Below are 17866 nucleotides of genomic sequence, written 5' to 3'. Positions count from 1 at the left end.
GAATGTTACTGGAAAGATGCTCTGTACTTCCATGGATCTTTCCCTAATTGTGGCTACAGTGACTGAATTTTGTCATTGTTAGGCATACATGGTTTGAGTGTAATGTAGTTTTCCAAAGACTGTTCCTAAAACTGTTTTGGGAAAACATTAGTATTGATTGGGAGAGCAACTTGATTTTATAGTTTTACTTTCTTCCACTTCGTTAAAGGCCTAAAATTGCTGAGTAGCAAAAATAATTTATTTATGCAAACTCAAGCAGAGCTAGCCTCTAGTGCACTGCATACTGAGTAATGCAGGATTACAAGATGCTATGGCTGTATCTTCAGTTTTTTTAATATTTATCTGATGCATATATTATCACTCTAGGCTCTTGGTGGGAACATAATGACAGCAAGCCCAATTTCTGACTTAAATCCTGTATTAATGGCAAGTGGAAGCAAGCTGACTCTGGTATCAAATAGTAAGTTACTTGTATTTCCCTGTGGCACTGAGGGGAATGGGATGGTCAACAGTCCTCTGCCATGGATTATTAGGTCAGGTCAGAACTTGAAAGTGGAAGTTAACATTATGTAAAATAGGCTTAGTCTGAGTCTTCAGAGATTTTGCCCTTTTTGAGGCTGAAGTTCTAAGGCTAGGCCTAAGGTTGTCTTTCTAAAGAATTTTGAACTTCTGTGACAGATTGAATCTCTGGTACTGTGTATGTACTTACAGACATGTCCTTGTGAAGAGCTGGTTGAAGATGTCCATTCATGAAAAACAATAGGCATGAAATTGTTTCTGTCACTATCATACTTTGATCCTTTTAGATTTTTCAGATAAAGATTGAAACTTGTTTTGTGTGTTTTTTTTTTTTCTTTTTCTATGAAGAAAGACACACCTCTCAATTTGTATTTGCTCTTGAGGAAGAATTTTTTGAAATAGGATCCTTGAAGTGGACTGTCTGATCAATGACTTCCTCTTGTACTGGTTTTTGTGCAGGCAGAGGAAAGGGGAAAGAGGGAATTAAATCGAGATGTTGGGAAACTAGTTCACCTGAAGGCTCAGCTTTAATTAGATAAAGGAGGAGGGAGGTCTCTTTGATCAGTTCCTCTGCAAATAAAACTTTATGTAGGCAGAGGCTGTCATAGATTCCATAAGGACCAAAGTAAATCTGAGAAAATACTTCTTGATTTAGTGAAAGAGGGTGGAAAAATGAAAACTGATACCATATCAAGAGTGATTTGTGTAGGTTGAAGGCTCTTTCATGCATACTATTGCTGTTTTTCATATGAGTTATTCATCTGCCATTGATCTCCCCTTGCTCTACAGAGGGCAAAAGGACTATCACGATGGATGAGAAGTTCTTCACCGGATACAGAAAGACAATAGTTAAGCCTGAAGAAATACTCCTCTCTGTTGAAATACCCTACAGCAGGAAGGTAAGCTTGTAGGAAAAGACTTCAATCAATGTCTGTGAAGCTAAAATGCTCTTATTTGAGTTATTTTCAATGTTAGGCACTTTTTTCCTTGGAAACTCACCTCCAAATGCTTATGTAGTCCCCAGTGGACAAGGAAGCAAGTAAGTTATTTGGTGAAAATCTAGCAACATACTCTTTTTGACAAGCAAGGAAAGCTGGGCTCAGTGATAAATTATGGTAAGCCCAAGAGGTTTTCTAGTGCAAGAAATATAAATTGCACTCTATTGTCTGGAGCTTTTTGAGTGTGTTCAGTAATGATGAAAGCTGACAAAGTAATGTTCACAGAGGTCTGTTTATAAATATAGCAAAGATGCTAGCAGTTGCTAAAGTAAAGTGAAGGTTCCTGAGGTTCCTGCTTAATTTCTGTGATCTGAAACGGGAAAAGAAATGGGAAACTGTGTGTACAGATAAAAGGCAAGTTTGGTTTCTGCATCCTTGCCTTTCAAGACTGAAATGACAAAGACTGATTATTGGGGCATTTGGGCAATGTGGACTTGTGACTTCAAATTTCTCCAAACAGAATAATGAACACTTCTGTAGCAGCATGAACCATAACTGCTTCAGAGTGTCTGAGAGGTAAAACTCTCTTTTTCTCCCTTCAGGGCTGAGAACATCAGACTGTAATTTTATGGCTGTAAAGGTATTTACCTTTTTAGAGCCTGAGGCTGCAAGTTAAAAGATGCAAGGATTCACAGTGTAGTGACACATTTTCTTTATAAATGGAAAACAGTGATTTACTTGAAATGCTACCATATTATGGGATAGAACCAATTAGTCCTTTGTCTATCCTGTCTAATTTTTGTATCTAACTATTAAGGGAACACAGCTATTTTATTTATGGTGTTTTTCTACCTATTTATCAGTGATTCTTCTTTGATCTCATGATAATTGCAGGAAGTATCATTTTTTGCCAAAATGAGAAACATGCTTGACGTCGTTAGTAGAAAACCATATTCCTCCATCCATATGACAGTCATATGGCAATTTCATAAAGCAAACAAATGTTCACCAGCAAGGCAGTGGCTTTATCCCTAGGTTATATGCAGCTCATTGGTCTGAAAAACTAAAACAACTTTTGAACTCTACTTCATGGTTTCTTGACTGATCTTTGCTCGCAAACATCAATTCAGGGAGACTAAAGTTCTTCAGGGGTTGTCTGAAGGTGATGGCATGTGGCAGGCAGTGTCTTCTGGCGTTCTTAATTCCTCACTACTGGAAGCAGGACTGTGTCAGCACACAGCTAGATCAAAGTTTTTGGTTTATGTTTGTTTAAATCTAATGTTACCTCTTGCATTGATGTGACTTGTCACACCAAGGGTAAGAATGACCAAACAACAGAAAAAATTAGACTAAAGAAGTTTAGCAGTTTACATGAGTCAGTGTTACTGTAGTGGAACTGAGCTCAGGGCAGGCTTTATCACAGAGAGGCTCTTGAGGGAGCGGAGATAATGTCATCTTCTGCCGCTAGTTCATGTGTCAAATATTTGAGATATTCAGGGAATAAAGACTTTTGAGTCTTTACTTGCAAGGGGATTGTATCTGAGCAAAGACAGTATTTAGAAAAGGAAACAGCTCGCTGGATTAAAGATAACATATAAACAGATTCCAGAAAATAAAACTGCTTAGCTTTTTGTATATACCAAGGCATTTTTAGAACACGACATATCCTTTATTTAACAACACCCTTCCTCTTTTGGACTATAAAAACATTCCTTGTGTTCCAGATAGTGTTCACAAATGCTATGCACCACTTGTGTTATTACTTGCTTAGTGACCATCTGTTTTCATGTCATTTCTCTTGCATACATCTTCCTCTATCACATTTGTCACTGTTATTTAGTTTTTATGATAATAGTATTCTATATCACATAGGCATTTACCGGTTTTCAAATAGAAAAAGCCTCACTACACAGCTTATATATTTTCATCTTTGGAAAACAATCTTAACCTGCTGCTTGCTCAGTATTGCCATCGTAGGCTCATAGTATTGCAATTTTTGCCGTGCTGAAGTGACAGAAAGCAGTCATTAAGTCTTCATTTTTTAAATTCATATCCTTTATCCATTACTGATCTCTATATTCCATGGTGGTGGACTCAAAAAATTGACAGGGAAAGAATGTTTTTACAATTGTGAATATTGCCTGTGAAACTTTTGGAGCCTGTGTATTTCCTAATGTGCTCCTATCTGGTGTTGCATCTTGTCCAGAAGGGGAGACAGAAGACTAATCTAGGTCTCTAATATGCAGCTGTTAAGAGTAGGGGTTGCTTGGTTTTCCTGTGAGAATAACTCTTAGAAACTTCCACTGTGATAGTTTAGAGGGCATGTGCTCTCTTGTTTCACCAAGAGGTAAGGCAGACTTAGGCAGCTGATGTGATGGCTACCTTACCTACACTCCCAGTGAGGCAAAATAGTCCTTTTCTCCCACAGAACTCTGTACCAAGAAAACTAAGGTGTCTCGCGAGGAGTGAAGGCAAATAGTTCCCTCTTGTTGCAATCGTTATAAGAAATCTTCTCTGAAGTGTGCAGTGAGAGAAGACGCTGTTTTTTCTTCTCTTTGGAAGCTAATTGGTTTAACAAGCAGAGTGGCAGAATGTCCTCATCAGGAGGATGCTATTGATGTTCCTCTGCTATTATCTGCTTGCTGCCTAATAATTACTTGAATTCAGGAAATGAAATGCACTCTTCAGTTATATCTCCAATAACAAGCTCTCAATGCACAGAAGGGCCCTCTTGTGAAACTGTTCTCATTGACAACAATAGAGGAATTGTTCTTTACAATAACAAAAGAATTGCTGTCCACTTCTGATTAGAAATAATTAATGGAACAGAGTGCTGTGCTATGCAGAGTCACTTGGCTAAGCTATTAGAGAAGAAACTTGGCAGAAAACTGTCCAGAAGAGCCATGCAAAGACATTGGATTCAATTCCTCTCTTAGTCTGCAGGATGCTTGAACAGCAATTTGTCATGATCTGCAGGACAGGCAAGGGGATAAACTGACTGTACTGTGACTTCAAGGTGACACCATCACTTGGTGTGTACTGGTAGAGTGTTAGTCTCACATTTACTGTCACTCTTCATAGGAGAGCTGCTGAGTTTTGTAAATTGTAGTTGCTGGTGCATTTAAAATAATTTCCTTGATTTGTGGAGACCAGCAGAATATTCAGGACAGTTATTGAGAATTGTATTTGCAGTAACAGATTGAAATTGTCTTATATTAATTAGTCTGGTCTATTTTAGAACTGAGATGTGATTATTGATTTCAGTTCTTGCAGAGATCAAAGACTTCTGAAGGGAAGGGGTTTAGGATGTGATTTTTACTGATTAGGCTTCCAGCTTAGCAGCCTGGGAGAAAGAAAAAGTTGCTGAGGAACTGTAAGATTGTTTATGTACAAAAAAACCCCACCAACCTGTCTTGGTTCTTCCTCTCAAGATACAGAAAAAAATGTGACAGGTACAAGCAGATCTCTGTCAAAGCGCATTTCTCACACAGTCCTAGGCTAGCTAATAACCACTGCTCTAATACATTAGGATTAATCATGTGAAAATATACAGTGCTGCCTGAACAAACAAGACCTGCTTGGCCCTGTAAGATGAATCAACCAGATAGTTCCCTGGAATAGCTCATCTATGCACAGATAGGTTAACAGATTGTCCATATTTATACTCCAAAGAATGCCAAGGTAGAGAATAGAGAAATATTTTCCTGTCTTCTAGGGTGAATACTTCTCAGCTTTCAAGCAGGCTTCCCGTCGGGAGGATGACATTGCTATTGTGACCTGTGGGATGAGAGTCCTGTTTCAAGATGGCACTAGCCGAGTGGAGGAGATAAAACTAAGCTATGGAGGAATGGCTCCTACCACTGTCATGGCACTAAAAACTTGCAAGGAGCTCACTGGCAGGTAGGAATTTTTCTGTGATAGAAGGGCTGTCTAATGAAACAGTGCTGATTTTTACAGAAGCAGTTCAAATATCCTAAATCCTCTCTCATAATACACAGAAAGATAAAGGGGAAGAGTTGTAGCTACATTTCTGCAGCAGTCTGTGTTTTGCGTGATGCCTTGCTTCCTCCAGTACTTCTTACCCCTAAAGATCCACGTCAGTTTATTTGAGAGCCATTTCCTTGTTAAATTCACTCATCTGTTGAAGTGGGCAGAAGCTAGATGCAAGCATGACCTACAAAATTGGTTTTCTTTCAAACTGGACTGAGAAACCTGTACTCTTATCATATACTAGTTTTGCCACATCTTTAGAAAAGATGACATGAGCCCGAGATGAGAGCAAAGTTGACACATATTATAAACAGAGATAGAAGAGGTGACTGTTTCTTGAGAGTTTGTGGGGCTGCCATGTCAAAAGAGTTAGTCTGCCCTGATGATATTCAGGGCTGAGAAAGGGCTGTGTGTCACCTTTGTTCCCTTGCAGAGACTGGAATGAGAAGCTGCTGCAGGATGCCTGCCGCACACTGGCAGGTGAGATGGATCTGTCTCCTTCTGCGCCTGGTGGGATGGTGGATTTCCGACGCACGCTGACGCTCAGCTTCTTCTTCAAGTTCTACCTGACAGTCCTTCAGAAACTGAACAAGAACCACAATGGCACTGTGAGTGCTGGTAGGGAAGGCAGATTTGGGGGAGGAGGACCTGTATGCGTTGCCTTGGTGGGGAAGGCATGGAGAGGGTTCAAATTGAAGCAGGGTTGTACCTGATAACAAACTCCATGTTGCAACAGCTGCCAGAGCTACTCCTTCCCTGTGTGGCAGTGACTAGTGTATCTTCCCACTTGCTTCCCTGTAGCATCCCTACCTTGCTGTGGAAGGATGCTGATCTGTGGGTTCACAGGAAGATTCCTGGACTTCTCCCCTTTGCGTTACAACTGTTCTCATGGGTCTGTGGCTATTCTTTGCACAGAACCTGAGTTCTATTTGCCTTTTACCCAGTACAAGATGAATTATCTTCACTGGAGGATGGAGAGTATCCTGGGCTGCTGGGGAGCGTGAGAAAGGGCCTGGCAGGGAAGATGATTGTTCTTTAATGTGTCTCTGGCAGAAAAATCTGTGTGATCCTGTCCCCTCGAACTACATCAGTGCTACAGAGCTGTTTCACAAAGATCCCATTGCAAATGCCCAGCTCTTCCAGGTAAGTAGTAGTACCTGCATGACATGGACCTGGGCTTTTCTGTAGCTCAAACTGTACTTCTTGTCTCCCTGGGTATGGGCAATACATGACCTTATATAATGCCATTCCTGAGGCTTGTATTTGGGTCTCAGTCCCTTCCTTGCTTTAGGATACAATGTTCTTTCCTGTCATTGCCCGTGACCATTCCTGATGTGCACAGCTTCATAAAAATTGCTGTGGGTAGCATTGTCCTCCTGCAGCCAGCTCCGTATCCAAACTGAAATTGCCTTTCTGCTTTCCCCAGTTAAAACCCACCTTTCTTTGCACTTTCAGGCTTCAGATTTAGGATATATCTTCTTCCTTATTTCTCCATTAATGACCTGTTCTCTTCAGCTTCAAGAGTGGAAGCTACCTTCAGAACTTGAACCTTTTACAAAACCTGTCACATCAAACCTTTCACTTCCAAAACAGTTTCAAAAACCAAGTCCTTTTCACTTTGTTCTCTACAGCCCTCTCTGTGTAGCCACTCTATATTGTTTACCTTCCTTTCCCACAGGACTGAGCCCCCATCTCATTCCCCATCTCACTAGAATGTCTCATGGTGCCTTTTGCTCTCCCATCAATGCTTCTGTCCCCTGAAATCTAAGCAGTAGTAGTCAGTCATCTGTTTTACTCCAGGAAGTGCCCAGGGGGCAGGCAGTTGAAGATACAGTGGGCCGGCCTTTGATGCACGTTTCAGCAGCCAAACAAGCATGTGGAGAAGCTGTTTACTGTGATGACATCCCTTGCTATGAGAACGAGCTGTATCTAACGCTGGTGACCAGCACCAAAGCCCACGCTAAGATCCTGTAAGTGTTTCTTCTGAGTTTCAGATGTTGGAGGCATCTCATGCCTGATGGCTTGGAAAACATTGACCTGTCAAGTTGCAGTTGAGGGAAAGGTTTTTGCATTAGTGGGAAGTCCAGTTCATTGCACGCTGTTACATGGAGGTGAGCTGTATGTGTTACAGCTGCCTTGCAAGTCTGCATCAGTGGGAATATGAGGGAATTAACTCCAAACTCAGAGCTGTGCTGAAGTACAAAGCCCTCAGCCCTGGGCAACCTTTTTGCATGTCCTACGTCTTATACTCAAGGATGCAGGATTAAAAAGGAGCAGAGTAGGAGAGCACGACAATGTCTGAGGACTTGTCATTTTAATCACTAACCAGAGCATGCAGCTTGAACATGCTCTTTCCTATCTGCCTAAAAATAGGTTATAACATGGAGTTCTGCCACAGTATTCCTGCTGGTGAGTCAGCTGTGTGTATACTGTCTTCTGGATTTTGCCTTGCACGATGCTTACTTGCACTGGCTATGGACAAGCCCTCTGCATAACGGTTCTGTGTGAGCTAGCTTCAGCCATTAGATGTAGACTTGTTTGTGCTTGGCTGTAGCAAGGTGGACAGGTCAATATTTGGAAGTGCAGCTGTCTCTGAAAACATCTTGTCTGTGCAGGGTATGACTGATGCATAATTTATGGTAATGACTAACTCTAAAACACCTACCCTGTCAGGTAATGCCATCTACATTCTCATATGAGTTTTAATGCTGCAATATTGTGGGGCTGACTGCACCCCCCAGTCTCTAATTGTGCTTACATTTTGGTGGCCTTGCAGGCTCTCATCTGCCTTTAACTGCTTTGATGTGGGACACTGTTACATTGCTTCGTGCCATCCTCAATAGCCTTACGATGTGCTGTAGGTTCCTTAGGCAATACTTCCCGCCGATTTGGGCTTCCTGTCCAGAGGTTTCCCACAGTGGTCTGATATGGGATGGGCAGCATCGTGGTCACGGATGCACAGATGTAGTAGTCGACTCCCAGGATATGAAAGAAATTGCTCTGTCATCATAGCTAAATCTCAGGGGTTTCAATGTGATCATTCATGAGTGTTGTAAACGCATAAGCATTGTTACTGCTGCCAAGGCAGATGAGGCAATAGAGAAAGCATCAGATGTGATGCCTGTGACCGCAATGTGCAGTATTTTCTAGAGGTTGCTGTACACGTTCTCTTGTATTTACATTGCACACTCACATTTCAAGCTATGAGCCTGTATTGTTATGTGGAGGAAGTAGTAGAATATTTTATTGGGTGTCAGAAGTAATTCAACCTATTATTTTGTTGATCAAAATATTGGTTTTGAAAACTTCCACTTCACCCAAGTCAGATTTTGACCACCAAGTGTAAATTAGAAATCATCTGCCTCTCTATTTCCAACTAAAGGAAACTGTCAGGGGATTGTTTCTGAGGCATTACTGCAGAAGTACAGGAAAGTGAACTTTCCAAAGAAAAATATCACGGTCTTCAGTTCCTGCAGTCTAAGAGTTCATGTGGGAAAGTTCATTCATACATTTTATGTCTTTTTAAAAAAGTCTGTAACTCACTGGGATGCATAAACAACTACTTTCAGGCACAGTTTGTATTGGAGCTTCAGGAATCTAAAAAAGCATGCTGAAAAAGTTGCAGCAATTTACAGGAGACAATAAATTATTCAGTGAGCAGAAACAAAGCCACAGCTATTCTGTTTGCAACAGTTCCCTTGTAAAGCAAGACAATCACATAGCCAATGTACAAAATATTGTAAAAGGAGCTTTTATAATAGACTTTTTAATGAAGTGCTCCATATAAAAATTAAATTATATTGCACTTTTCTGTCCTGCTTGTCACTTAGTTTTAAATCCATGTATGATTCAAGCAGACAGGCATTTTGGTTAGGTATCTCTCTTGCTGATTACTGAAGAAAGCCTTTCACGAAGCTTTTTGTCTTTTGGAGTGTCATTGCTTTCTCATCCTTTTAAATACTCTGCAGCTTCATTGTGATTGATACCCAGCAACTTCTCCCTCACAGCCACATTTTTCTCAAGAGGTGAACCCATGGTAGATGATATGTGTCTGCAGTACAATATCATGTTTATCAATAGACAGGGAGCAATCTTGCCTTCCCGGCATCATGGCAGCTAAGAGGACAGTGGAGACATACCATCACTAATGCCAATATGTCTTTGGTAAAGGGTGTCGAGGGACTGCGATTGGATCAAGTTCAGTTATGTCCTAAGGAAAAGATATATGATACAGTATTGTCCAAAGAAGCAGACTGGTGATCAGACTCACAATTAGTATTCAGATTATCATATAGATTCCAAAAGATTTTAGTCTAATATGTTGCCCTTTCTGCCTTGATCTCCCATGATATTCATGTGACCAGCTCCTCCTCTTTTACATAGCCAGGCTTCAGGGAATCAGGCTTGGAAATATATTGATATCTCAAGCACTGGCAAAAAGGAACATAAGAGATGATAACCCTGCCTTTCCTCCTTTCTTTCATTAGTTCTGTAGATGCATCTGAAGCCCAGAGTGTCCCTGGGTTTGTGTGTTTTGTCTCCGCCAAGGACGTTCCTGGCAGTAACATTACTGGCATCGCTAATGATGAGACTGTCTTTGCTGAGGATGTGGTATGTGGTTTAAAAATAGCCTTTTTTGATCACACTGCTCAGGAGATAAGGTTTCTCGTATTGTCCAGTGAAGTCATCTCCCTTATATGGAGAGAAATCCAAACTGCACTGGAGTCAGTAGAAATCCTGGTGCCAAATTCAATGACCTGAGTCCCTTTGCCCCATGCCCCTCTCCTCTGTGTTGTCTACAATATTCTCTAAGCTGCAGGCCACTGGGACAAGCCTCCATACTCAGTTACTGTCCAAAGTTGTTTGTGATTTGTTTTCCCTTGACTGGTTTTACATAGACCAGTCCAAACAAATGGACGAAAAAATGCACAAAAGGAATAGATTAAGAGAATTATTACAAGCCTCTCAGTTACTGCATATATACACACCAAATGATGGTGGGTCCTGATTTTACCTGTAGGTCACTTGTGTTGGTCACATCATCGGTGCAGTTGTTGCAGACACACAAGAACATTCCAGGAGAGCAGCTAAAGCTGTGAAGATTAAGTATGAAGAACTCAAACCTATCATCACAATTCAGGTAAGATGGCTCAGATCTGCTTCTGCAGCTAGCTTGGGATTCCCTGATGTCTAGCTAACTTCTGATCTCACACCTGTAGGTATTAAGCCACATGTTAGTCTTTGTGGGTGCAGTAGGATATGGATAGAAGCAGCAGGATATGGATAGAAGGAATAATCTGTATATTTAAATATAAAGAAGACACACCTTTGATGTGGTACTGATTAGAAGTACATTAACTTGTTCTGTGTTGTTTAAAGCTAAAAGAAATAAACCAAACTGATAGATATATTGTGCTCAGCACAAATTTGTTTAAATTAGCAAGGTTACTGTCAGTTACGTTCTTACCCACAGGTGCGTGCTTTCAATATTTGCTGGTATGACCCTGCTGGCTTCATTGGTATTCTTTCATTCTTCATTCTCTGATTTATAACACTCAATAATAGGGTGTGAAAATGTCTTTTCTAGTTCTGTCACTGCACTGCTGCTCTGAGATTTCTGCAGACCACTTGTCTAGTTTCTAAGCTGATGAAATTAATTTTCAGGAGTTCACTCTCCTGAAGACTGTGAACCCTTCCACTGACTGTACGGACACAGCTCTTAAGTGGCTTTTCACAAAGCTGAAGAAATGAATGTCAAAAATATGTGATCATTTAATGCTTTTTTTTTTTTTTTTTAACTAGAAGCCACGTTGACAAGATTTCCTTATGTGACAGTAAAAGCAAATGATAATATCTAATACAGCATTCACATCTAGAAATAAGAAAAAATGTATGAAGCCATTCGTGCTGGGGAGAAATTAGAACCATGTGATTCTAATTACTTTTTTTAATGGTCAGTGTTTTATACCATGCGTGTTGTAATGTGAATTGTATTCATGCAAATACAAAGTGTCTGTGCATTGTCTAGTGCAGACGTTGCTACTGTCATCTGTGGACAGAGGTTTTGGTTTGTGTGATTTATGGGTTCACAAACAATGTGTGAGAACTTTCCCTTTTCTGAGGCTTCTTCTAGTTGTTTATTCAACCAGGGAAGATGAGAGTAGAGCCAAAAATGTGCTGATGTTTTTTTTTTGTTGTTTAATCATTCCGTTTTTGGTTTGTTTTGTTTTGTTTTTTGTTTTTTTTCATCATGGAAAGCTTCAGTTTTGTCAAAAGTGAAACACATTTGTGAAACTTCCCCAAGAAAGACTGTTGTATATTAGCTCAGAAGTGAACTGCAGAATTTCTCATCCTGAGACATTTAGTTTTCTTCTTCTGTATATTTGTCTCCTTGGGTTTTTTTTAATTTTCATTTTTTCCTCCCATCTGGGTCACAGACTATAGTTAACATAAATTGTAAGTCATAGCTCTGGTGGCTACAGACCTTGAGGTTCTAAGTCCATAATGTAAAATGGGTCACAGGGAGCAATCTAATATTGTCCAATTATTGTGTTTATTGGGAAATTGCTGTGTTACCAAAAATTATTATGTGCTGCTTTAAGTCAAGTCACAGCTATTACCATAGTTGGTGTCTAATAAGTTCTTGTGCTTTTTATTTTGGATATTTCTTCTTCAGTCAGAGGAAGCTTTGTTTTCACTTCGCTTCCACAAAAAATTCATTGTGTCATCATGTTTCCTAGGAAGCTATTGAGAAACAATCCTTTTTTAAGCCTATAAAGAGGATTAATAAAGGAGATGTGAAGAAAGGCTTTGAAGAATCTGATCACATTTTGGAAGGTGAGAATAATCATTAATACTGATTTTAAAATAGGATAGTTTGTGACAAAAGAAGTCGAGCTATCAGCCTCCTTTTTATGCATATGATACTGAACTCATGAAAATAAGGCTTGTGGGACTAAATTAATTTCATATTAAATTCAACTAACTGTTTATATACAAATAGCTTGTGCAAGATTTAATTTCAGTTTCAAACAGACTTGGATGCTCCCAGCTGTGCCCCTGTAAACACTCTCTTCCAATGTAAGGACACATTTTCTTAAGCAAATATTCTACAAAGTGATTTACTTTTTTCCTGAAATGTATCCATATAGGAGCTTTTCCCTGTCTGGACAGTTTGATCTGAATCTTACAGACAGTCAATTTCCTTTAACCTGGTATATAATGGTATCATATGAATATGGGACATAGATGCATCTGAAAACCTAATCCACCAACATGAAGAACACGACACTGCCCTGTAACACTTAACATTGTTGGTCTGTCTTTGAGGATGAGGGGTTTTGGTGTGCTGCTTGGTTTCATTTAGTTGGAGTCTGCCAAACAGGTTGCAGACACCTGGGTAAATGTAGCAGTTATCAACAACTGATTAAAACATCTATGAGTTAGGAGGAGAGAGTGCCAGAGCTGTGAACTGGAATATTCTGTCAGATCCATGTCATTGCTTGGTGTACATATCACGAATCAAAAGCTCCTGAGAGGAAGCGTCTCAAACATCAGACCTTTGGAGAATTATGTATTTATTGATAAGAAGATGCTGTATCCCTCTTACAGATCTGAGAGTATAGTTAAATGAGTTACAGACACAAAGCCTGGTGTGAAGGGATCATTCTTAAGATCACAAAGAAGCATACCCCCTAACATCCTCGTGGGGAGGGGGGAAGTTATTTAAGCAAAGCCCTTATTTCCAGGTCTGTCACTTTTGTATTTTGGTATGAATTGCTGAGGCTTTCCTCTACAGTCAACCATTGGCGCTGGTGCTTCAAAGATGTCATAAGCTGTTGTTAACTCTTTCTTATAGTGTACTATAATATACAAAATGAAAACACTGTGCCAGGCAAGGCAGTAATCGTTCTGAGCTAGAAGAATAGGTTATTTAAAAGGCTGCAATACTATGTGAATGCCAGACCAACCCCCTCAAGAACACAACAGAAAGGCCTGTGCTATGTACCAGAGTAGGCGTTGTCTCACGCAACTGTGCATTTTTCACTGATGTACCTAATGAAGGCAGCTGTTTTGTTGCTGAATTGAATAAAAGGAAGAGAGAAACAGGATTTTGAGACCCGCTCTGAATATTAATTTTCATGGCAGCTGAATATACCAGGGCCATGACTGAGAAATGTAGTTGATTCTGACATATAATAGTGTGTAACATGACTGGAAATTGTACCCTCAGCACTGCCAGGTAATATGCCCTGGGAAAGAGCCACATGCAGTGACAAAGAATTGACTCCCAGTTAGATCTTAAAGCATTTTGGGTTTCTGTTTTTGTTGCCCTGTTTCAAAGTCTGTAACCTTGTATTTGATCTGCTGGCTAGACTATACTTGATTTATTTTTAGCTTTCATCTCAGTGGTGTTATCAGGGCAGTCTGAAAGGCACCAAGCATTGCATCTTAGGGGATGCTGGGTCAGTGATGTGGTATGCAGGCTTATTTTTGAAATGCTAGCCACTTATGTTTTGGACTGAAGATTTCTAGAAAGCGGAAGGGGGGCATGTCATCTCTTGGTTTTCTTGTTTTGTTTTTAAATGCAGAACCAGAAGTGTCAGTTTTAGAACTAGGGTTATCCAGTGCTGGGCGCAGTGCAAAGGATTGTCATTTAACACATGTCAAAAGAGCAATAGCTTGCAGGCAGCACATGATGGGAGACTGCTTATAACACCAGAGACACCATATCTTTGGGGCATTTCTTTCCATTTTCTAGGAGAGATGTACCTTGGCGGGCAGGAGCATTTCTATCTGGAAACTCAGTGTACTGTGGCTGTGCCAAAAGGGGAAGATGGTGAGATGGAACTCTTTGTGTCGACCCAAAACCTAATGAAGACACAGGTACTGTCTCGTTGACCTGCTCTGTAAAAGGCATTTGTTTCTCAGTTTCAGACTAGATAAATGGTTGTTTTATAGTTGATCTTATCCCATCTTGAATAAAAAAACCACATAGACTTAGAGTTGGATATAGTATCTAAAGTCCATATCCATTCTACTGGTGTCCTGAAGGTGTCACCTTCCAGGTGACAGAGATGTTTCTGTTGGCAGCACATCTTTGTCACCAGGGATTACATGCTTAACCCTTCCTGGAGAGGGTGCCAGCTGGTCAGTAGGCATGACTGTTGAATGACATGTCAGAAAGAGAGGTGGTGTAAACACTGCCTATATATACCAGTTGACATCTTGTGAGATAGGCTGCTGGCACTGTGGGGTGTCTTTGGCATGTTTACTGACTCAGCAAGACTGTCCAAAGGTTTCATAATAGAGTGAGGAGAATGGACAAAGTGGTATGGACATCAAACCCTGTGCTAAATGAGACCTGTGTCTTGGTAACCTCGTCTCATGTCAATCTCTTCCTGGATCTGGTGCTGTCTGCTGAAGCACTGTGTGCCTTCCTACCTCAGAGATGAAATATGGGCCTTATTGCTTCCAATTGCATTAAATCCAATTGCAGGACTAACAGGACCTGCAACATAACAGAGTATTTGCACTGTTGCAGTGGTTGCAGAAAGACAATGTGTTGATATCTAGTTCTTAACAGCAGTTCAGCTCTACATGTTCTGCTGTTCTGTTTTTCTTTAGGAGTTTGCTGCTAATGCATTGGGAGTCCCTTCAAATCGGATTGTGGTTCGAGTGAAAAGAATGGGAGGAGGATTTGGAGGAAAAGAGACTAGGAATACTATTTTGACAACTGCAGTGGCTGTCGCAGCCTTCAAGTAAGTTTGGGTGTGGGGAACAGGGCCTTTTCCTTTCAGACTGTCTCAGCCTGCCTCTTTCTGGAGCACTGTTTACACTGAAGCACTTTCAAGACTTGTCAAGTCTTGTTACTATACAGTTTATAGCAAGCCTGAGATTTCCCAAAGGAGGGATCTAATGGGTTCTTTGCTGGTAGGAGGAATTGAACCTGCTCAGGGGGACTAAGCTTGTGCAGGAATGTTAGCTTTTAATAGGGAAGGGAGAAAACCACCTTACTCTGCTGTTCCTTTGGGGCTCTCTGGACACTTACATCTCAAATTATCTGCCTCTCTCCTTCGCTTGACCCTAAACCCTTTCAAAATCAAGCACCAGCCATGCTTGTTATTTTGTATAATAGAGGTATGAGAGTGTTCTTGCTCAAAACTGCTATGCCAGCTGAACAGAAACCCACACTTTTCAAACCCCTGAAAGCTCAGTGAACAAACCTAGAATGTAACCATCTGTGAAGTGTAGATTGGAAATGTTCTGGAGTTTTGATATGGGCTCATCTTTAACTGTGCAGGTCTCTGTAGTTCTGAGTGAACGTGGCCTCTGAGATGATATTTGTGCCCTGCATGTAACCCTGCCCTTCCCAATACTACCCCTGTATGTGAGGATGCACCCTGCTGGCAATGCTAGATAGGTCTTGCAACACAGCAGCAATTTGATAAAATACCTTTGGAAGAGAACAGCCCAAATGAAGCTCCAGTGCTTAAATCAGCTTTAATTTTCCTGTTCTGAGCAAACCACCTGCTTTCTCTAATTAATCAGTAATACATGTGCATTTTTTTCTTTCCCTTCTCTCTGCCAGCTAAACTACTGTTTTATATCCCAGAGGTTATGAAATAACATCTATGGCATCTAGATATTTTTACAACCTGAAGAGAGGCACTTGGAAGGCAGAATTCTTAGAAAATGAAAAGCAACTCCTTCTCTCCTTGTTTTTCTCCTTGGATAGTAAATAAGCAAATAAAAAAGGTCAAATTGAAGGCTAGTTAGTACTTTACTTAGCATTATTATATAATTCATATGGCATTCTCTCTTGCAATGCCAAGAGAGTGCTTTGAGAAATAGTCTGGAAAACAGTGATTGCTCAGTTATTAGCATCTGTCTCTGTAAGATACTATCCTTCTTTTTAATATAAGAGTCTCTGCAAGAGATTTCACGAACAGGTCACAATTTCTAAGATCTTTTTTTTTTCACTCTGTCTTGCGATTTTCTTAAGAGGAACCAGTTTACCCCTAACTCCCCATTGCCACTCTGGAAAGACAGTACTCACTAAGAGGAGAGTCTTGCTCTGTAGGAACCATATTGTGTGTTTTGTGCTTTACCTGATGAATGTGTCCTCTAACAGAACTGGCCGCCCAGTAAGGTGCATGCTGGATCGAAATGAGGACATGCTGATAAGTGGCGGGAGACACCCCTTCCTGGGGAGGTACAAGGTAGGCATACATATGAAATGAATGCATGTTGTCTTGGTGTTGTCACCTGAAACACCAGAGAGTAGTAAGATGACACTGTGAAAAAATTGCTGCTCTGGTTGTTTCACTGCTGATCTCCCCTGCTGCAAATGGATCAGGTCAGCTGTGTTATAGCATTTTTCCTGTTAGGGTCTTGCAATCATCCTTTGGCTCAGATGGTTTCCTTCTTGTGACCTCAGCAAAAATACTTCCCTCTTCCTTGCAACCAAGACTTTGCCCCTGCGGACAATCACATTGTTCTTAAATGCTCCCCTCACTTGTCTACAGCATCGTAGTACTGTTTGTTTTGTTAACTTCCTTTCCTCTTCAATCCTCATCCAACTGCTTCTGCTTTTCAAAGCAAAAACCTGTTAAGGAAGGTGTGGCTGTGACAAGCAGCCAGGTGTTATTATAGAAGAGTTCTCTGGAACAAGGTTAAGATGCATACATGAACCCTTTACTGGGAAGCTTCCTCATTTGCTGCCTGCGCTTGTCCTATGCTGCAGCAAAAGACAGTCAGCCTTTTTCCTGTATGAGGTCTATTCAGTTTTGGAGGGAAGCATGAAACAGAACATTCTGTAGAAAGCCTATTACTGAGGAGACTCTGTTGACAGGTTGGTTTCATGAAGAATGGGAAAGTCAAGAGTCTGGAGGTGTCATACTACAGCAATGGGGGCAACTCTGTAGACCTCTCTCATGGGGTAAGTAAAATTTTCTGATGGCTAAGTAGGTGGCAGACATTTCCCTGTGCAACCTTTTGCTCTGACTTCAGAGAGTTGTTGTCTACAGCATTGCTTGCACATCCTGCTCCCTGACATGGCTGAAAACAGAGCTTGATGGGTTTTTGGATCTCCTGCAACTGATCTCTGAGCCAACTGACCTGCCTTGGCATGTGCCACATAATTCTTATTGATGCTGTAGTAACTTGGATTAGGCAAAAAGGTCGAGAAAGTTTGCTTTGCATTACAGATGACTGTGATGGAAAACATGTTGCACAATGCAAGATGACTGATAGTTCCCCACCTTTGGGGAAAGCAAGTTTCTTGGAATAAGAAACATTCAAGTCAAGAGACTGATTGGAGCAGAGTGCCTAAATCAACAAGATTGTTAAGGACTGGCTAAAGCTAATATTGGGTTCACAAGCACTAAGGACAAGAATGGATCTGAGTTATGTCTCCA

The 17866-nt window shown here is 40.7% G+C and overlaps 1 protein-coding gene across 2 annotated transcripts in view; it reads left to right on the top strand.

Moving 5' to 3' along the window:
• Nucleotides 1–17866, top strand: part of XDH (xanthine dehydrogenase) — a 53028-nt gene that overhangs the window by 19835 nt on the left and 15327 nt on the right. For both annotated transcript variants that reach the window (XM_032989404.2, XM_032989405.2), the window contains 13 exons: nucleotides 367–460; nucleotides 1309–1418; nucleotides 5173–5357; nucleotides 5881–6055; nucleotides 6501–6590; nucleotides 7248–7417; nucleotides 9935–10058; nucleotides 10468–10587; nucleotides 12188–12284; nucleotides 14209–14333; nucleotides 15075–15208; nucleotides 16582–16669; nucleotides 17302–17388. In XM_032989404.2, coding sequence (XP_032845295.2) covers nucleotides 367–460; nucleotides 1309–1418; nucleotides 5173–5357; nucleotides 5881–6055; nucleotides 6501–6590; nucleotides 7248–7417; nucleotides 9935–10058; nucleotides 10468–10587; nucleotides 12188–12284; nucleotides 14209–14333; nucleotides 15075–15208; nucleotides 16582–16669; nucleotides 17302–17388 — 1599 coding nt within the window. The remainder of the gene's footprint in view (nucleotides 1–366; nucleotides 461–1308; nucleotides 1419–5172; nucleotides 5358–5880; nucleotides 6056–6500; nucleotides 6591–7247; nucleotides 7418–9934; nucleotides 10059–10467; nucleotides 10588–12187; nucleotides 12285–14208; nucleotides 14334–15074; nucleotides 15209–16581; nucleotides 16670–17301; nucleotides 17389–17866) is intronic.

Source organism: Tyto alba, unplaced genomic scaffold, assembly GCF_018691265.1.
Source record: "Tyto alba isolate M040663 unplaced genomic scaffold, T.alba_DEE_v4.0 Super-Scaffold_16, whole genome shotgun sequence".
In the NCBI taxonomy this organism is placed as follows: domain Eukaryota; kingdom Metazoa; phylum Chordata; class Aves; order Strigiformes; family Tytonidae; genus Tyto; species Tyto alba.
Note: the sequence above shows the minus strand (reverse complement) of the source record. Positions and strands in the feature narration are given on the sequence as shown.